The sequence below is a fragment of the Papaver somniferum genome, chromosome 3 (assembly GCF_003573695.1).
Source record: "Papaver somniferum cultivar HN1 chromosome 3, ASM357369v1, whole genome shotgun sequence".
Lineage (NCBI taxonomy): Eukaryota > Viridiplantae > Streptophyta > Magnoliopsida > Ranunculales > Papaveraceae > Papaver > Papaver somniferum.
Window position 1 is genome coordinate 162,909,473 of NC_039360.1, and position 17,120 is coordinate 162,926,592.

The 17,120-nt window shown below is 38.1% G+C and overlaps 2 protein-coding genes and 1 pseudogene across 4 annotated transcripts; 1 reads left to right on the forward strand and 2 right to left on the reverse strand.

Moving 5' to 3' along the window:
- LOC113361840 lies at nt 1-4,268 on the forward strand (annotated as a pseudogene).
- A 1,275-nt stretch (nt 4,269-5,543) lies between these two features.
- On the reverse strand, nt 5,544-16,946 carry LOC113357897 (queuine tRNA-ribosyltransferase catalytic subunit 1-like). 3 transcript variants are annotated; one of them, XM_026601386.1, is made up of 16 exons: nt 12,559-12,772; nt 12,405-12,456; nt 11,987-12,080; nt 11,285-11,463; nt 10,860-10,910; nt 9,900-9,956; nt 9,394-9,514; nt 8,968-9,034; nt 8,802-8,843; nt 8,053-8,158; nt 7,807-7,917; nt 6,784-6,855; nt 6,600-6,701; nt 6,464-6,510; nt 6,341-6,368; nt 5,544-6,017 (listed from the first exon to the last, which is right to left on the reverse strand). In XM_026601386.1, exons 1-16 carry the CDS (start codon nt 12,675-12,677, stop codon nt 5,925-5,927), a joined length of 1,341 nt encoding a protein of 446 aa, XP_026457171.1. In that variant the 5' UTR covers nt 12,678-12,772; the 3' UTR covers nt 5,544-5,924. The 3 variants fall into 3 exon arrangements, with proteins under 3 accessions (XP_026457171.1, XP_026457172.1, XP_026457173.1); XM_026601387.1 differs by lacking the exon at nt 12,559-12,772 and adding an exon at nt 16,633-16,946 and having other exon boundaries at nt 5,546-6,017; XM_026601388.1 differs by lacking the exon at nt 12,559-12,772 and adding an exon at nt 13,109-13,335 and having other exon boundaries at nt 5,546-6,017.
- Nucleotides 13,811-16,855, reverse strand: LOC113360272 (CASP-like protein 4A1). Its single transcript, XM_026603798.1, has 4 exons — nt 16,633-16,855; nt 15,646-15,713; nt 15,356-15,487; nt 13,811-13,918 (listed from the first exon to the last, which is right to left on the reverse strand). The coding sequence occupies exons 1-4, from the start codon at nt 16,853-16,855 to the stop codon at nt 13,811-13,813; spliced, it is 531 nt and encodes a 176-aa protein (XP_026459583.1).
- Nucleotides 16,947-17,120: the final 174 nt, after the last annotated feature.

Sequence of the window (17,120 nt, forward strand, 5' to 3'; positions counted from 1 at the left end):
GAAATATTTTAACTGGTTCAATGGGCTAAGATGCGATAACTCGTTTGGAGCAAATGCAAACACGTCAAGTTTTTCCATGATTAGATTGAGTAATTCACGCGAAGGTGGCAGTAGACTTAGAGTTGCAGTTGTTTCGGGGGATGAACATGCTAAATTATCAGGTGCATTTGAGACACTGGCAGCAGATATGATTCTTACAACTGATGATTTCTTTATGGACAAGGATGAGCCTGATTGGGATACGCCAACGGGTGGATTCGCTTCCGTTGATGAGGCCATTGAAGATATTCGTCAAGGCAAGGTTTGTTCTCTCCTTGGCTCTCTCTCTCACTCTTATCCAAAATTAGTGAAAGTTGTATCCACAGCTCGGAACTGGGTATGATGTAGCATGATCAAGCTGTCTGTTGTTTAATTCAATTCTTCCTTTGGGTCTATATTGCAGATGGTCATTGTTGTGGATGACGAAGACAGAAAAAATGAAGGAGATCTAATAATGGCAGCAGAATTAGCAACTCCTGAAACCATGGCGTTTATTGTAAAGCATGGAACTGGAATTGTGTGTGTCATCATGCAAGGAGAATACTTGGATAGGTTACAGCTACCTTTAATGGTCCAGACAAAGGAGAACGAGGAGAAACTTTGTACGGCATTCACAGTAACAGTGGTATGTTATTTTCCTTCTTAATTCAACTAAAAGTAATTTGTTAAATTCCTCTACAATCCATATACAAGCTACGTACTATCTTCTCCTTGCAAAAAGTGGTGCAAGGTAAGGAGAAACCCTTAATTGTCATCTATATTCCAAGCCATTGCAATCTCTGCAAACATGATCCTAGATTTAATCCTCGATTTGGGTGAATCACCCAAAATTTGTGTTGCATTTATATATTGTTTTGCTGTGACTTTTCTTGCTTCAATTGTTTATGTGTTTAATCTTCTATTCTTCTAAAATTATTATCTTTCAATCTCATATTGATTATAAAGGGGGGTTTTAGGATGCAAAACATGGTACAACCACGGGGGTGTCTGCTCAAGATAGAGCAAAGACAATCTTGACTCTTGCATCAAGAGATTCTAAACCCGAGGATTTGAACCGTCCAGGGCATATTTTCCCTTTGAGGTATAGGGATGGAGGTGTTCTCAAAAGAGCAGGGCATACTAAAGCTGTGAACACGTAAATCACGAAGGGGTCTAAATGTTCACAAACAATGTTCGCACCCTAGGTACAGACTCGCGCTGATAATACAATGGTATTGATTCCTTGGCCCAAAACCTTCGGGTTTATCATAGCCTCATCTAAGAACATCGCGAGTGGCGTTTACGCAGGGGAAGATAAAGAAAACGAAGCATAAAAGTAAAACTCATGGAGCGCTAGGCAGAAAATAAAGTGCTGAAATGTAAATAAGACTGGGATTTACGTGGTTCAGCACTTAGGCCTACATCCACGGGGTTGTTGTTTCACTATGTACTTGATGGTTACAAAGATAGTCGAGTGACTTTGGGGTTTACATAGGTCTGTGTATTATAAAGGGCTAACTTACACTCGTAATCTCTCTCTCCTTCTCTTCCTGATTTTTCCGATCCCCTCACTCTTGGTAGAGAGGGGGTATTTATAAGGTTAGAGTGTGGGACCCATTGCTGAGGACCGTTGGAACATTATCTTCTTGTGTTTTGTGTCCATCACGCGGGGGTCTTCGTTCATTACTTCATCACGCAGAGTCATCCTCGTTCGTTCCACGGGTTGATCGACACGTATGCTGCTCAGAGTGTTTAATGCGGGTAGTTGAGGCGCCTGCTCGTGTCAGGCAAGTGTCTTCTGCCCCTGTCACGTCCATGTCAGTACACCTTCTCTCCACCGTTGATCTTGGCTTCTTTTGGGGATGAGATAAAGTAACTCTTTGGGAGTATTTTGGTGCTCTGCAGTACATCGTGTTACTGGTACATCTTTTAACTTCTGCCCTTAGATTGTTCGGGCGAAGATCCCACGTTGACGGGATGAGCTTCTTGGCTATGGGCGTGTGTCATCATGCTTTGATGACTTTGTCCGAATGCTCTCCACGTATCTTCCTATATACACGTGTTTGATGATGAAATATGTGCACACAGAAGCATCTGTTGATCTTGCAGTCTTGGCCGGGTTTGACCCTGTTGCGGTTCTCTGTGAGATCGTTGATGACGATGGTTCCATGGCAAGATTGCCAAAGCTTCGTGAATTTTCCCAGCTGAAAATTATTTCGATTGCTGATTTAATCCGGTAAAGAGTCTCATGTGTTTAATTGATCACTCTTGGAATATCAGTGGTATTTGTGTCATTCTCGTAGGCATTTGGCAAGTGTCTTTAGTCTTCAAATTTGACTCCTAAACCAGTTTTGCTGAGATTTATAATTCTTGTGAAATTTTATAGATATAGAAGGAAATCAGATAAACTGGTCGAGCGGTCCTCTGTGGCACGTATACCCACCATGTGGGGACCTACTGTTACAAGTCAATGCTAGATGGAATTGAGCATATAGCCATGGTGAAAGTAAGCGAAATCTTGAATTTCAGAACTCTGCTTTGGTACTTTTATTTATTTGTATTTTCTGTTTGTTTGATTTTTTTCATCACAATGAAGCCTAAAGATAATGGTAGGAGGAGTCACATATCCTTATTATTAGGTGTTCTTGTCTGTGAAGGGTCTATTGTTTATCCCCTTGAAGTAGAACTTTTTTTTCCCTCCGAAAGAAACAAATATATCAGGATAGTTGAAAAATTATAAGCAAGTAAGTTGGCCCAAGATGAGACGTGTTTGTAATGAAATTGTGGTTGTGACATTCATTAAGAAAGGTAAAAAGTGTGTCCTCCTGGTAAAGTCAATGTGTTGATGAGTAACAACAATCTCATCTTCTCTCTAGTTAATGGGAGACCGGGACACTTCATTCATTCTGAGAGTTCACATGAGCTACATTGAGCGTAATGATACAAACTGAAATTGTTACATTCTAGCTACCAAGACCAGTATAATTTTGTGACCCCCATCCTGACGTGTCACGTTAGACAACAAAACTGTACTCCATAGATCCTAAAACAGAACATTCTATCAAAATTATTGAACCATGTTGTTCAAACTTCTAGAAATGCATGTCATGTCAATATGTCAATTAAGTTGTCATCTAGCATGACTTGGAAATTTAGATGAAGCTGTTACAAAATGTTGTGTGTTGTAAACAGGGTGATATTGGGGATGGTGAAAACATTCTTGTGAGGGTACACTCCGAGTGCCTTACAGGAGACATATTTGGGTCGGCAAGATGTGACTGTCTTGCACTTGCCATGAAGCAAATTGAGGCAGCTGGAAAGGGTGTGTTGGTGTATCTCCGTGGACACCAAGGAAGGGGAATTGGTCTTGGCCACAAGCTTCGTGCGTACAACTTGCAGGATGATGGGCGGGACACAGTAGAGGCAAATGAGGACGAGAATACGGCATTGGCGCGCAGGTACTTGTTTTGTTCAAACTTTGATTAAGCTAGCTAAGTTGGCGAGAAATTATATATGACAATATGAGAGCCAGAATATAGAAAAAGCGAAGCGAAAAAAGGGAAACTTGGGATAGGCATTATTATCTTGAAACAAATTTGGAGAAGCCACAAAATCTGACATCTAGAAAGTGATCGAATAAGTAAAGCGTTTCTAAAAAATAAATTGGGAAATTAAAGGCCTTGAGAAATTTGATGTGAAATATGAAATATCATACTTCACAACAAGGCCTAAATGATATTCCCAACTCAGTTAATGGAGTATTGTTTCGCAAAAGCATCTACTATTCCCAACACGTTAATGAAGTAACCGTTACATGAAAGCGCCAGTCTTTCTTCCTTGTTTTTGCAATAGAGATAGAAATATCTTCCAACAATTCATTTGCTTTGCAAGATTAATAAGTTAAGGCATTTGCATTTATACCTTTAATTATTTGCAGATATTACGAGATGTTGGTGTACACTCAATGAAGTTGATGACGAATAATCCAACTAAGTATGTTGGGCTTAAAGGTTATGGTTTGTCAGTTGTGGCCCTTGTGGGCAGAGTTCCGTTGTTGACCCCAATTACCAGAGATATTTGGAGACAAAACGGAAAAAAATGGGCCATGTATACAACTTTGAATTTAACGGTCGGCTTAACAATCTCATTAGTGGTACTGAGCAGTAACCTCTTCTGATAAATCTGACAAGGATAATGTGCTTCAACTCGTGATCTAAGGAAGCCCCAGCTGCGTATTTTTCCAGTGAGATGAATCAAACTATAGTACTTATACGGCAGGTAAGCGGTATCAGACAAATATTTGTGCTCAAATAAGTTGCCGTCGTTTCATTTAATTATGAATATCTGAGATTACTAATCCACTGCATTGATTCTTTTTCCTTCTAAAAGAAATTCTTTTCACTGATGATATTGTAAATTATTGAAGAGATGTTTGCCATTAATGGAAGCTTGCTTATTTCTTTGCAATTGCTCAATCTCTGATCTGTTACAATTATTGGAAATCTCTCTAATTTTAAAGCTGAATATGCTGGTGTTTAATGGATCACTCCAATCTCTTTATGTAGTAGTGTGTGAATAAATAGTTTACTTCTTGATGATTAAAAGGAAAGATGTTGCAATTTGCTGATTCTGTGAATTCTGTAACTAGGTGGTGCTTGACATTTTATTGGATATTTGCAGTTTCTCAATTGCTTGATTTTACTTGAATCAACAAATAATTAACTTTTCTCTTGAAAACCACAATGGTGCACCTCTCTAGAAGTGTTTTTTTCTTCTGGTCTGGACACTTTGCCACAATGGTGCACCTACTTTAGATTTCCTGCTCAGAGCTGGGAAGCACAGAATAGTACGAGTCTTTTCTGTAAATACAGAACAGGAAACTCAGAGCTACTTATTTTTACACTGCACTGAAATCAGGATCTTTGGCATTATTTTCTAGATAGCGTTGGTTTTCAATGGGTTTTTGCAAACACTGACAAGCACAATATATGGGCCTATCTTGCATTTCTATAACTGAGACGCTGTTGTTGGCATTTCCATCTCTTCGATGACCTTCAGCAAATTCTATTCTGTGTGTTCTCTCTTTTCATCTCTTTGATGACCTTTAGCGTGTTTGGTTGGGGAATGGAATCAGTTTTCTGGAAATACTCCTATGTTTGGAGCGGATTAGGATTCTCAAAAAGTAGGAGAATTCAAAACCCATGGGGAGGTGGCAGATTTGGGATTCCCTCTCTATATTCTTTAGTAGTAGGATTCTGGGATAGAATCCCTTTCTCACTTTTCAGACGCGCCATTAAGCCTTAATATAATTTTCCTTCCGTCAGCAACAAAATAAAAGTGGCATCCGTAAAATGATTTTGACTTAAACCAGGATATAATTTGTAACACGAAAAAAGTGGTAGTAAGAATGACAAAAGCGGGTGATAGAAATGATCACGAATATGATCCCAAAACTTTGAGCTAGCCATCTCAACGGTCTTCTCAAGTAAAGATCACGAATCATAGCACTCAAGAATAGGAGTTGTGGTACAAGAAATGAGATGATTCCATTGTCCATTCCTCTTTTGTGGGAATTTTAAATTGTCCTATCCTCTTTGTGGGAACACTAAGTGTGCGTTAGTATGTTCTCACAAATTCAGAAATATAAGACATGCCCTAACTAAGCCTATCCTGGTTTAAACAACATACTAGGTACAAAATTAGAGAGCCTTCATGTATTCACAAAATTTCTAATAGGAGTGTATAGTTGTGCTATTCAAGCAGCAGCTGTGGAACAAAATTGATGCTGCCCTGTAGCTAATTCTAATTGATGACTATTTTCTTCTTTCTGTCGACCAAATGAACATCAGTTGTGAGGCCAAACATTCTGTTTGTATACTGGTAGTATTACTTGTATCTGTGTAGACTTAATCCTTGGACGGAAAACAGCAAGTAGAGATGTCGATACAGGCAACCTCCATAGCATCGCAGACCCATTCTGGAATATCACCTTTGGGGAACTGCAAGAGTTAGAAAATAATTGGGTCAGATAATACATCAAAGGGGAAGGAAACTTACAGTTCGCTTTGTTTGAAGCAAAAAATGGTGGCGCGAAAACTTGAGTTGAAACCAACTTCAGCTGGGACTTGAAACTAGAATGATGTTATTCTAGGAAGAAAGCATGAATGGTTATCATGTGTGTATCCACGTGTTAAAAGAAACTACCCTGACTAGTTATGACACATCTAGTCATCAATTTGAACGGTAATAAAAAAAAGACGAGAAAAAGTAAAAGTAAAACGAAACCAGATGCAGCTAAAACACATTTGAGTGAGAGGAATACCATCTTCTTCAGAAAGCCACAAACAAACCTGCATGAATTGCAAAACCAAAATAAGGAAGACTATCAGTCACGGGAAAGATATAAAACTCTAATCAAATAAAATCAGATGGTTTGAGTACACACTCTGGGAAGCATCCTTTAATTATGGACATGTGTAGGTCCCTGCTAAGCTGTCACCCAAAGCATTCAACGAGTTAGAATTTAGAATAAAATACCAAAGATCATGGCACCAGTAGTAATTAAGCTAAGTGATTTTTACCCTCATCATGTAAGACAAATTGTGATATGATACAAGCTGAGATCCCATAGCATCTTTTGTAACAAGAGAATGAATATAAGCTCTTGTATACTTCTTGCAGACCTACAATGATAACACAGTAGAGCTGAAATATGCAAACATTAAGTTATTAACACTTCAGTTGTCAAAGAAGATGGAACCATACCATACAGGTGCATTCTGGATCGATGGGACGCATATCACTGGCCATTACTTTGTGCTTTAATTTAAGCAACCCCTGTGACAAGAAGTTTAATTGAGAAAGAAATGTCACTTGGAAGTACAAGTTGATGGACATGGAGTTACATTTTAACGACTTTTGTTCAATCTCATTCTCAATAATTGATAACCTATCATGTATATAACATTTACTATTGATAATATCTCCTCATGGTTTTAAGTCAAGAAAGTAGGACAAAATAAAATATCAACAGAAATCAGATTGCAGCAGAAAATCACCAACTATACTCGACCCATCATCTTTGCTTATTAACTACACCAGTATTCACATCTCCATCTTTTCGAAAAACACACAGAAATGCCTTAAAAGACTTGGTTGAGCTTAGTTGAAAAACAAAGAAGACAATCATGGAACCCACACCATTACATAGTGATGGCAGATCCTCTTCTTCTTCTGGTCTCAACAAGAACAATTACTATACTAAAACTAGTCACCAAAAACTGATGGCGGATCCTCTAGTCGTTCATATTAAATGGAGTTATAAACTGAAGCAGCTTGGAAGGAGTTCTGTTGATGTAAGGAATGAATCAAACCAGAACTGCGTAGGTAAGCAAGCTTGAAGTAAGATGGTGTTGACAACCTCTGTAATATGCCTAATATTCCTCTCTCCCATGCCATTTTGTTGAGGTGTATGAGGACATGAAGATGCAACAGATTTAAAGGAGCAGGTGATTCTTTCAGCAAAGAAGAGGTGTCTCGATTATTTTGGTGTAAATATCCCAAACCTACATCATATACTAAATTTTGGGTAGATCAAGGGAAAGATGGAGTATTTATGTTCATTTCGACAACATCTAGTATCTTGATCAGAATCTATCACCATTTCGACATCAGCCTAGCATGTGCAACTCTTTCATCATACTTGTATACAATTGACATACGCATACACATACTTAAAAAGGGAGAATTCGTAGTTTTATTCCTCAACATGAATGTTAAAATACCTACCTCGGGTACAAGAGCTGTTCCAAAACGAGCCGTACGCGTTGGATATACACAGTCAAACATGTCGGCACCTAATGCGCTGCACACAACAATATCAAGAGGATATCCAACACCCTGAAAATAATATGCATATAGAATAGATTAAGAAGTCTCAACATAGCTGGGTAACAAAGGTAGAAAGTTATGAATCACTCGAACAATCCTATTGGTGCATGTCCTTCACATATGGAACATATACTCATTTTTTACCATAACATATCGGGGTTTATCATCGGGCAAAGCTGCAGTGCACTGAGCCACAACACGCCAAAATGAATCTTTTTCTTCGCCGCCTGAAAGACCACCAATAGCATAGCTATCACAAAAGTAAACTAAGTTAATTAACTTGCTCGAGTCTTTTAATTGATGGGACATTTGCAAATTGAAGTTTCAAGGGAAGCACTGCACAGCCAATCAATTTTGGGTAGTTGTGTACACATATGTTTCAAAAGTAACTTGAAGCAACAGACTCCCACATAACAGGCAATTGACTAGTATGCGACCTAGATCCTGCGATTCCTGCCATACTACGCAATATCATTGGTTTAAACTATATGGTTAAACAGAGAAAAAACTAAGTTGCCAACAGAATGAAGTCCCTTGATAGATGGGGTTGTTGATTACAAACTTGGTCTGCATTTTTCATGAATAATTCACATATGGAATAGAATTCTGAAGCGCCAATTGAAAGAATAGCAGCATTGGGGACAGGGCAGGTGTGAGGTATGAGAATAAAACTGAGCGCCCTTATCAGGTGAGGTGTACAAGAACTGAGTATCATGGTGTCTGTGTTTCCGAAGTACGTCAGGCAGATTGAATGGGTACAAATTATATTAACCACCAAGCCTTTAATACATCTTTGAGTAGTCTCATTGTTATGTCGATTGCTCACACAGGTGGAAATAGGTTTGTACATCCATTGGTAACCATTGCAAGAGTAGTAATGTAGTATGACATACCCAGGTAAATTGCGCTTGACCAGTTCTTTAACGCATATATCCCTAGAAAAAAACAGCAATTTGAAGTTACAGATTGAACAAAAGAATTCTCCATGTGTGCTTGTGTACAACAGAGAGACATTCACAAGAAATTCTAGAAAAAGCAAAGAACTATTGTCTATGTCACCTGAGATCTGGATCCAAACCTCCTTGTACTATACCAAACAAATTTTGCTCATCTGGTCTCCTGTGAGCTGTTATTAATAAATGAATTAAAATTGGTATGCGTCTTGCCAACACAAGTATCAATATTCAATATTGATTGTTGATGAACGGGGAATAAGAAAAATAAATGAAGAATCTTTCACTAGAGGAGGTGAACAAGGGATCTAATTAGCTGCAGTATCTCTAAATGAGTACATAGCTGTTACGTTAATAATAAGCAATTGCTGCAGGAGAGAAATGACTTAAGAAATACAGCAGGAACAAAGGCAATAAGAGACAAAAAAAAAACCCTGGAATATAAAGACTTGGTATGAAATAAAATAATTAAATTCTCCACCTCAACATGGCATCAAACAGAGGTAAAAAAGATTCCTATTTGACTGCTTACCAGCTATACATCTGTCTATCCAACGTATGGTGCGATACATAGCTTCTTCAACTCGTGGACCAGTAACAGTGGTTTTGACAACATCGTCAAGGGCCATAATGATATCTGCTCCAATTCTATTCTGTAGAAATTGTTGGAATAAGAGATAAAAGTTATACATTTGGAGGAAGCAGCTAAGAACATAACAGATCACAGAAGAAGCTTAATTGCATTGCTAAGTCAATATATTTCTTTATGTCAGAGATCAGCTACTCAATAAGAATTAATTATCCTAAAAGTAGGAACCAAGGCAGCTATTCCCACTAATAGAGAGAGTCCCAGATCCAACATTCACTAGTTTACCATCCACGAGTTATAATGTGTTCCCCAAAACCTATGATAAGGCTCCGATAATGAAGGGCCTAGCATAACATGCATCTTTGAATTCTAAGTGAAACAGTGCAGCTACAGAATAACAATAACAAAGATAGGGAGATGATTCAAAGTTAGAGCACAAGAAAACCCACTTGGATTTGTATTGATTCTTCAGGTGTTAAGAGCATTGGCTTTCCATCGACAGGTGACTGAAGATAAGAGAAATGAACCAGGAGTTACAAATATGAACAGAACAGTGGTAGCTACTATTATATCCGTGCTACTACTAAAATTAAGCAAGATAGGCCTCTTTTGACCCATAAATAAGAAAATCAAAATTCGACCCATAAATAAGAAAATCAAAACTGAAGGGCTCATTTTACATCAACATATCAGAGACACTTGAGAAGGTGGATGACTAAAGCATTTAAGAGCACATTCCCTAATTCCACGCACATGCCACATATTAAAGTCTGCGGGCATCCAACTCAAAACCGATTGGCAATGAGTGGAGAGGCCCAAAGGATTATAAACTGTAGGATTTAAACAGCCTGACTCGACACAAACAGCCTGCTCTGATACCAATTGGCAATGTTATGACCATATTAAAGTGAGGTCATAAAGGTGAGGTCAAAAGATTAAAGTGCATGTTATGACCGATTGGCAATGAGCTGAATAAAGGTGAGGTCAACTGACTCGACACAAACAGCCTGCTCTGATACCATATTAAAGTCTGCGGGCATCCAACTCAAAACCAATTGGCAATGAGTGGAGAGGCTCAAAAGATTATAAACCGCAGGATTTAGATTGCCCGGACAATGTGGGACTAATAATCTCAACACCACATGTGTAGCAGTGAGTAGGAATATTTTGTGTTACATGTTCATTTCTTTGTAGAATCCTGTTGCTGACGATCATTTCTTTCTAGAATCCTGTTGCTGATGATTCGTGTCTATGGCGGTACACAAAATAGTGAAATACCTTCTGTACTTGGGTAAAGTTTTACAGCATTCAATGGTTAAAACTTAAAACTATGTGTGGGAATTATAAACCAACTGACTGATATAAATTGAATCAAATCAAAAATTAAAACAGAACTGAGCTAAACAAACCTGAAACGTCACACCCTTCTCAGTGATGTCAGCTAAATGCAACAGAGAGACCTGGATGGGCATACAGAAGCATTCAGTGGAAATTTTGATAATCTAAAAATAAATTCTGCTTTCGTACCAAAGAATTCTAGAAGGGTCATCCATAGTCAAAAGAGACTCTGTTTGTGATTACCTCATTGGGATCAATAACAACTTACGGGCTCAGGCTTTTTTCTGTGTATAGGTGATCGAGAAAATGAACTATAATATATTTAGGAGAACCATACGAGGAGGGAAACAATGGTTTTATTGAAGAAAAAAAATACTACAGTAACTACTTCTAGTAGACCGCTAACGAGATGACGACTAAAGATTACTAAGAAGAAATGGATGATAATTCATGAAAGTCAAGGAGCACAGAAAGTAAACAAACAATGCTAACTAACCATTTGAAAGCCACCGGAGTCCGTAAGTAGTGCTCTTGGCCAGTTCATAAAATTGTGCAGGCCTCCAAGTTCATCAATCAACTCTGAACCAGGACGAAGTTCCAAATGGTAGGTATTTCCAAGTATTATATGACAGCCGATATCTTCGAGTTGGCTAGTCGTTAAACCCTTTATTGTGCCTGTTAACAAGTAACTTTGTTGAATAACTATACATTGACAACCAGGTGTTTCCACTAAGAAACTAAAATGACCAACCATCTCAACTAAATCATATAGCAGCTAATCTTATACTCCAAATTTATCTGACCATTGAATTCATGTGAAAGATTACAAATTTATATGATGACCTGCCATTTCATTAATCATAGCCTCCACACATTTCCAAATATAAATAAGGAGATGCGGAGCAGAGAAAAAATAACCAAATTTTCTAGTGAACTATTTTACTAAACTGAAGTACAGATCCTGAAAGGGGCTAAGAGTAAGATATTTATAAAAGGATACTAGTCCTACTGCCAGTAGCTATGAGTCATGGTGCTGCTTTTGATTTGTTGATAAACTGATTAGGCATGACAAATTCTATTACCCGTCTTACTTAGTTGTTGATGGTTACTAGTGCTGCTCCGTTCCAAGCAACCATATGTTTGCATATCAGAAAATACCAGAATTTAATAATTGCAACCCAATAATTCAAAAACTAACCTTGTGTTCCAACAGGCATAAATAGAGGCGTCTGACACTCAAAGTGTGGAAGCGTAAGTTTGGATGCACGAGCACGATTACACCGACCCAAAACCTTCATGTAAGAAATTCATATGTCATGCACAGAAAAACAATCAAATGAGCAATAAAAACAAACTTGATGCACCCATTACTCATCAATATGTAGCTCATAGATGAAAACTAACAATCAATTTCCATCGAGTGCCCCAAAATATAATGTTTCAGTTACATCATGTGCACAAACACAATCAAATAAATGGCTTCATACAATGTAATTTAAAAACATTCTCATAATCTAGTGCATGAGACCAATTACTAAATTCTCTTAACATTAAACCTAAGATATATGCATCAATGTATTAACATTCTCTATTTAATTTCTTAACAGAGATTATACCTCGAATTTAAGCGCCATTGTTCGAACAGTTGGAGAAACTGGCATCAAACAGCTGAGAAGAAATAAGAAAATCAGTGTAATCGACCAAAAGTTCCTATAAGAGTAATGTGATTGTTATTGTTTGAATAATATCAATCAAGGTTTATAGAGGCACCTCAAACTACGCTTCTTGAAATACTTTTGGGGGTTATAGAGATTAGTACAAACTGGAACTGAATGAGAAAAGAATGTGGAAAAGGGATTGAATGAGGAAACTCTCGCGAGTACTTGCATGGGTCCGTATATGAGTTGAAGAGGTGGAAAGGAAGGAAGAGGTTTTAGGGTTTACTCAGGCGGCTCGGGGAACCAAAAAAGGAATGTATCGTGCTTCTCGCGGGGAAAGTTTTCGATGTTTGTTTTTTTCCTTTTCGGAAACGAAAATTCAAACCTGAGTTTTTGTGTTCCCCACTTTTCCTGTTTTTAGTTTCCCATATGGTCCTCCCAGACATGGTTGCTTTTTTTAAGGATCCATTCACACGAGGCTTTTTTTAAGGATCCCATATTTATTTATTTTCGTAGTCCGCCAGGTACAACACCAGAGGTGTCACTATCCATGCACACAAACTCCAACAAAAAAATTTTTCACAAAAACCCCATTTAACATAAATTATTTATATTACCCTTTTAATTTAAATCATCCCAACAAAAATAAAAATCAACCCCACCTTTAATTTTATAATTTCCACCACCAACAGCACACATCGTGCCACCACCATCGCCGCCAACCACCAACACTGCACCTCCACCACCATCGTCATCGTGCCACCCACCACTGACCACCATCGCCGCCAACCAAAGCTCCGACCACCATCGCCGCCAACCACACCTCGGACCACCCCGCCACCACCTCCGACGACCGTCACCGCACCTCCACCGCTGCCACACCACCGCCGCCGCCCACCACCGTCCCCACCACCACCACCGCCACACCAACGCCGACCGTCACCACCACCATCACCACCGCCACCGCTCCACTGCCGCCGTCCACCGCGACCACCACCACCGCACCAGCAGCACCATTTCGCCACCGCGACAGCCACCGCCACCAAAAAGCAACACCACTATCAACCAACGTCGTTGACCACTACCGACCAAATCCAGCACCACCTGCCGCACCGCCACCAGCACCACAACCGTCCACCACCACCGACCAAAAATTAGATGAAACCGATTTTGACCGATTTTGGTTTCATTATAAAAATAAGATGAAATCATAATGTTAGTGTCAAACATTCACAGATTAGAATGTCAGGTTTCAACAACTAATCCCTCGACATATATAAATCGGGGAAATCATCACATGTATTAAAGGGAATATCATGAAACATAATCATATAGGGTTATAAATTTCAGTTCACGTATCATAGTCAAACCTTCTTGTCTTCTTCAGTCAAGTGTTTTGAAGCGAATGTAAACCCAGAAACTGCAAATGATAAAATTGCAAGCCAAACAGGCATATACATGTCAGTAAGGCACTACAATTAACATGTAAACTGGGGACCAAGAAGCCAAATCTTAGACAAAAAATGAATAATGGGTGAAGGATAGATTACACCAACCGCAGTTGACCAGAAGGTAGGAATTGACTCTATAATCTTCTTCCTTTCTAAAAGGAAATTCCAAAGCATTAAGGTATCCCCGCATTTTTTCTCTGCGTCCTCTTCCTACACCTTCTTCTCATACTTCTGCTTAAGTTAGGAATTGACTCTACCATCGCCAATGCCGACCACCATTATCGCGGACCACCGCCAATGCCGTCGACCAGCTCACATAACACCGCCACCACCAACCAGCAACTTATGGTAACGTCATCCACCACCCACCACCACCAAATATTCATAAAACCACCACCGTCGCCGCTTCGAACAAATCCAACCACCACTAGCCACCACCAACGCCAACCACCACCGATGTCAACAACACCACCGCCATTACCACCCCAGTAGCACCACAACTGCCAATATCATTACTTGCGTAACTAAAATTTTGATGAAACCAAAACTGATTTCATCAAAAAACTGTTTGGTTTCATCAGAAAACAATCCATCTATGTATCATTAATGAAATATTGATGAAATCAAAACTGGTTTCATAGAAAATAAAAAACAAATCAGATGAAATCAAAATTGTTTCAACAAAAAAAATCACTTAGAAAAGTTTAGTTTCGTCAATAAAACCTCAAAAAATATTGATCAGACGCAGATGAAATAAATGCTTGTTTCAATAAAATACTATTTATCACCAACAATATTGGTTTCACCGAAAAATTTCAAAAAAATTAAGGAAAAGTTACATGAAACCAAAATCGGTTTCACCAAATTTAGATGAAACTGAAATTGGTTTCATCATAAATTTCCTCTTGAGCGTTTTAATTTTCCTTTTCCTACAATTTCTGGGCTAAAAATGTTTTCTAAAAACTATTGTGATGGTGTATATATTTCCATCCCAAGATTACCACCTCCGCTACGGACCACCAGCCCCACCGTCGCCGACCACCACCTGTTTCAACAGAAGAAGAAAAAAATATTATATGACCAAACAAGATTGGTTTCATTGACATAAATTAAAAAAAAATTACCAAAAATTAGATGAAACCAATATAGGTTTCAGCAAAACGAAGAAAAAAACCGATGATATCAAAATTGGTTTCGTGCAAATTCATTTTCAGTATCTCCAATGAACATATGTGGACTTGTTGTGTACCTAGAAAAGATTATAAAAGTCAAGATGATAATTAAATGATTCATTGTAATCGAAATTCATGAATTATATATTGGCCTGGATTTCTATTCCTATTAAATTCATGAACTATATAATTAGCTTTTTTTTCTTTCTTTTGAAGCATATGTCCTAATTAGCTATATAGTGTTTATAATTTTGTACCTGTAATGCGATAGTGTATATTTTTGTACCTGTAATGCGATTATGCGTAGTGCTTGCGCAATATCCAGTATTAGCTGGATGCAATCAAAGCACTCATTAAGTGCAGCCATACAAAGAGCACTAATACCACCAACCACCACGTTGTTAACGAACTTGGAGACCTAACTGCATTAGGCATTTCACAAAACTGGATGAGGAATTCAATAAAGGAGCTTATACAGTAAAAAAACGATACAGGTTAGAGTGAATAATTGAAAGAATTGGAGAAGAAAGGGAGAAAAGGTCTATAAAGTGCAAACATGTTTCCTTCCTTATGTACAAGCTTTCTCGCATTTATAATCAAAACAAGAGCCACTAAAAGAGCTGTCGTACGGCCAACAAAATATCCTGAATAAAAGTATATTAGTTAACGCCTAAGAAATACAACTGTAGCAGCATACAACAATGTAATATACTTTAGTCTCATTAAAGAGACAGAAGCTGCACTAAATTCAACTCGTTTGTGAAAGTTTAATTGGTGAGCAGGATCAACTTATCGGGTAAGAATGTTGTTTTTTGCTTTCCTTTTTTCGTTGTTACCCAGTAAGTGGTACCTCAATTCTAAGTTGCCTCCACAGCTGTTAACTCATAGTATATTCAGAACCATCATTGGTACTAATCAAGAAACACAAAAAACGGACAGAAACAAACCAAATCATGTGCACAAACATGATAAGCTTAACCTAAGAAGAAAAAAACGAATCAACATTTTGTTATCTATTAACAAAAAAAAAAGTGTCGGAACTTTAACATTTTGTTAATGAACTAAGCAAGTTATACCTCAAATGTAAAATTTTCATGTCGGTCATAATCATAAAGTTCCAAAATTTAAAGAAAATAAGCTTCTTACCATCTTGAACGTCTTGAATTCCACCTTTTTACTCTTGCAGTTTTGTGTTTTATCTTCATAATCTTCTGATCCCAGATTATGTTTGCGATAATAAAACCCAACTCCCAATTTCTACGAATCATTTCTGCCACATTCCAAATGAGTTCCCCCTAAATTTATCCTTGGAAGAGATACCCTTCCCTTTTGTATCCTTTCAGAAATTTCAATTCGATTTAATGGTAAGAAGATCTAAATCATTTGTTAGGAGCAAAATTCCATCCAATCGATGGGATAACAATCTCTGAGAATTTAAAAGAAAAATCGCTAAATTTTTCAAAAACAAACTGGATCTGATCAAATTAAGATTTTCATTGAGAGATTAAATACCAATCGAACAAAATCAGTATAAATTAAAAAATCAACCAAAATCAATCATACCAGAACTAATTGAAGGTCGTAAAATTGGAGGCGGTGATGGTGGAGGTAGTTTAGAAGTGAGATTTGATTGTATTGGAGTTGGAGAAGGTGTAAGTGGCGCTGGTGAGGAAGGAGGACGAAGAGGAGGAGAATCTGGCGTTGATGGAGGATCAGAAATTGATAACGGGTACGACGGTCTGAGAGAAGGAGGAGGAGGTGCTAGAGGAAGAGCCGATATGATCATGACAGATCTTGAAGTGACAGTGGCTTGGTGGTGGTACTGCGGTCGGAGGAGCAGCTGGTGGTGGTGGAGAGAAGAAAGAAGAAATTAAATATTAAACGAGTGGAGAAGATGGATCGATAAGGATATATATAGTGAAGGGTAGGATAGGGATTATAAAAATTAATAAAAACTAAATTTAAATCATTTTACTTTGAAATGGAGTTTTTGTATCAATTTTACATGATATAGTTTTTGTGTGTCCCAAATAATATGGCTAGTGTTTTTA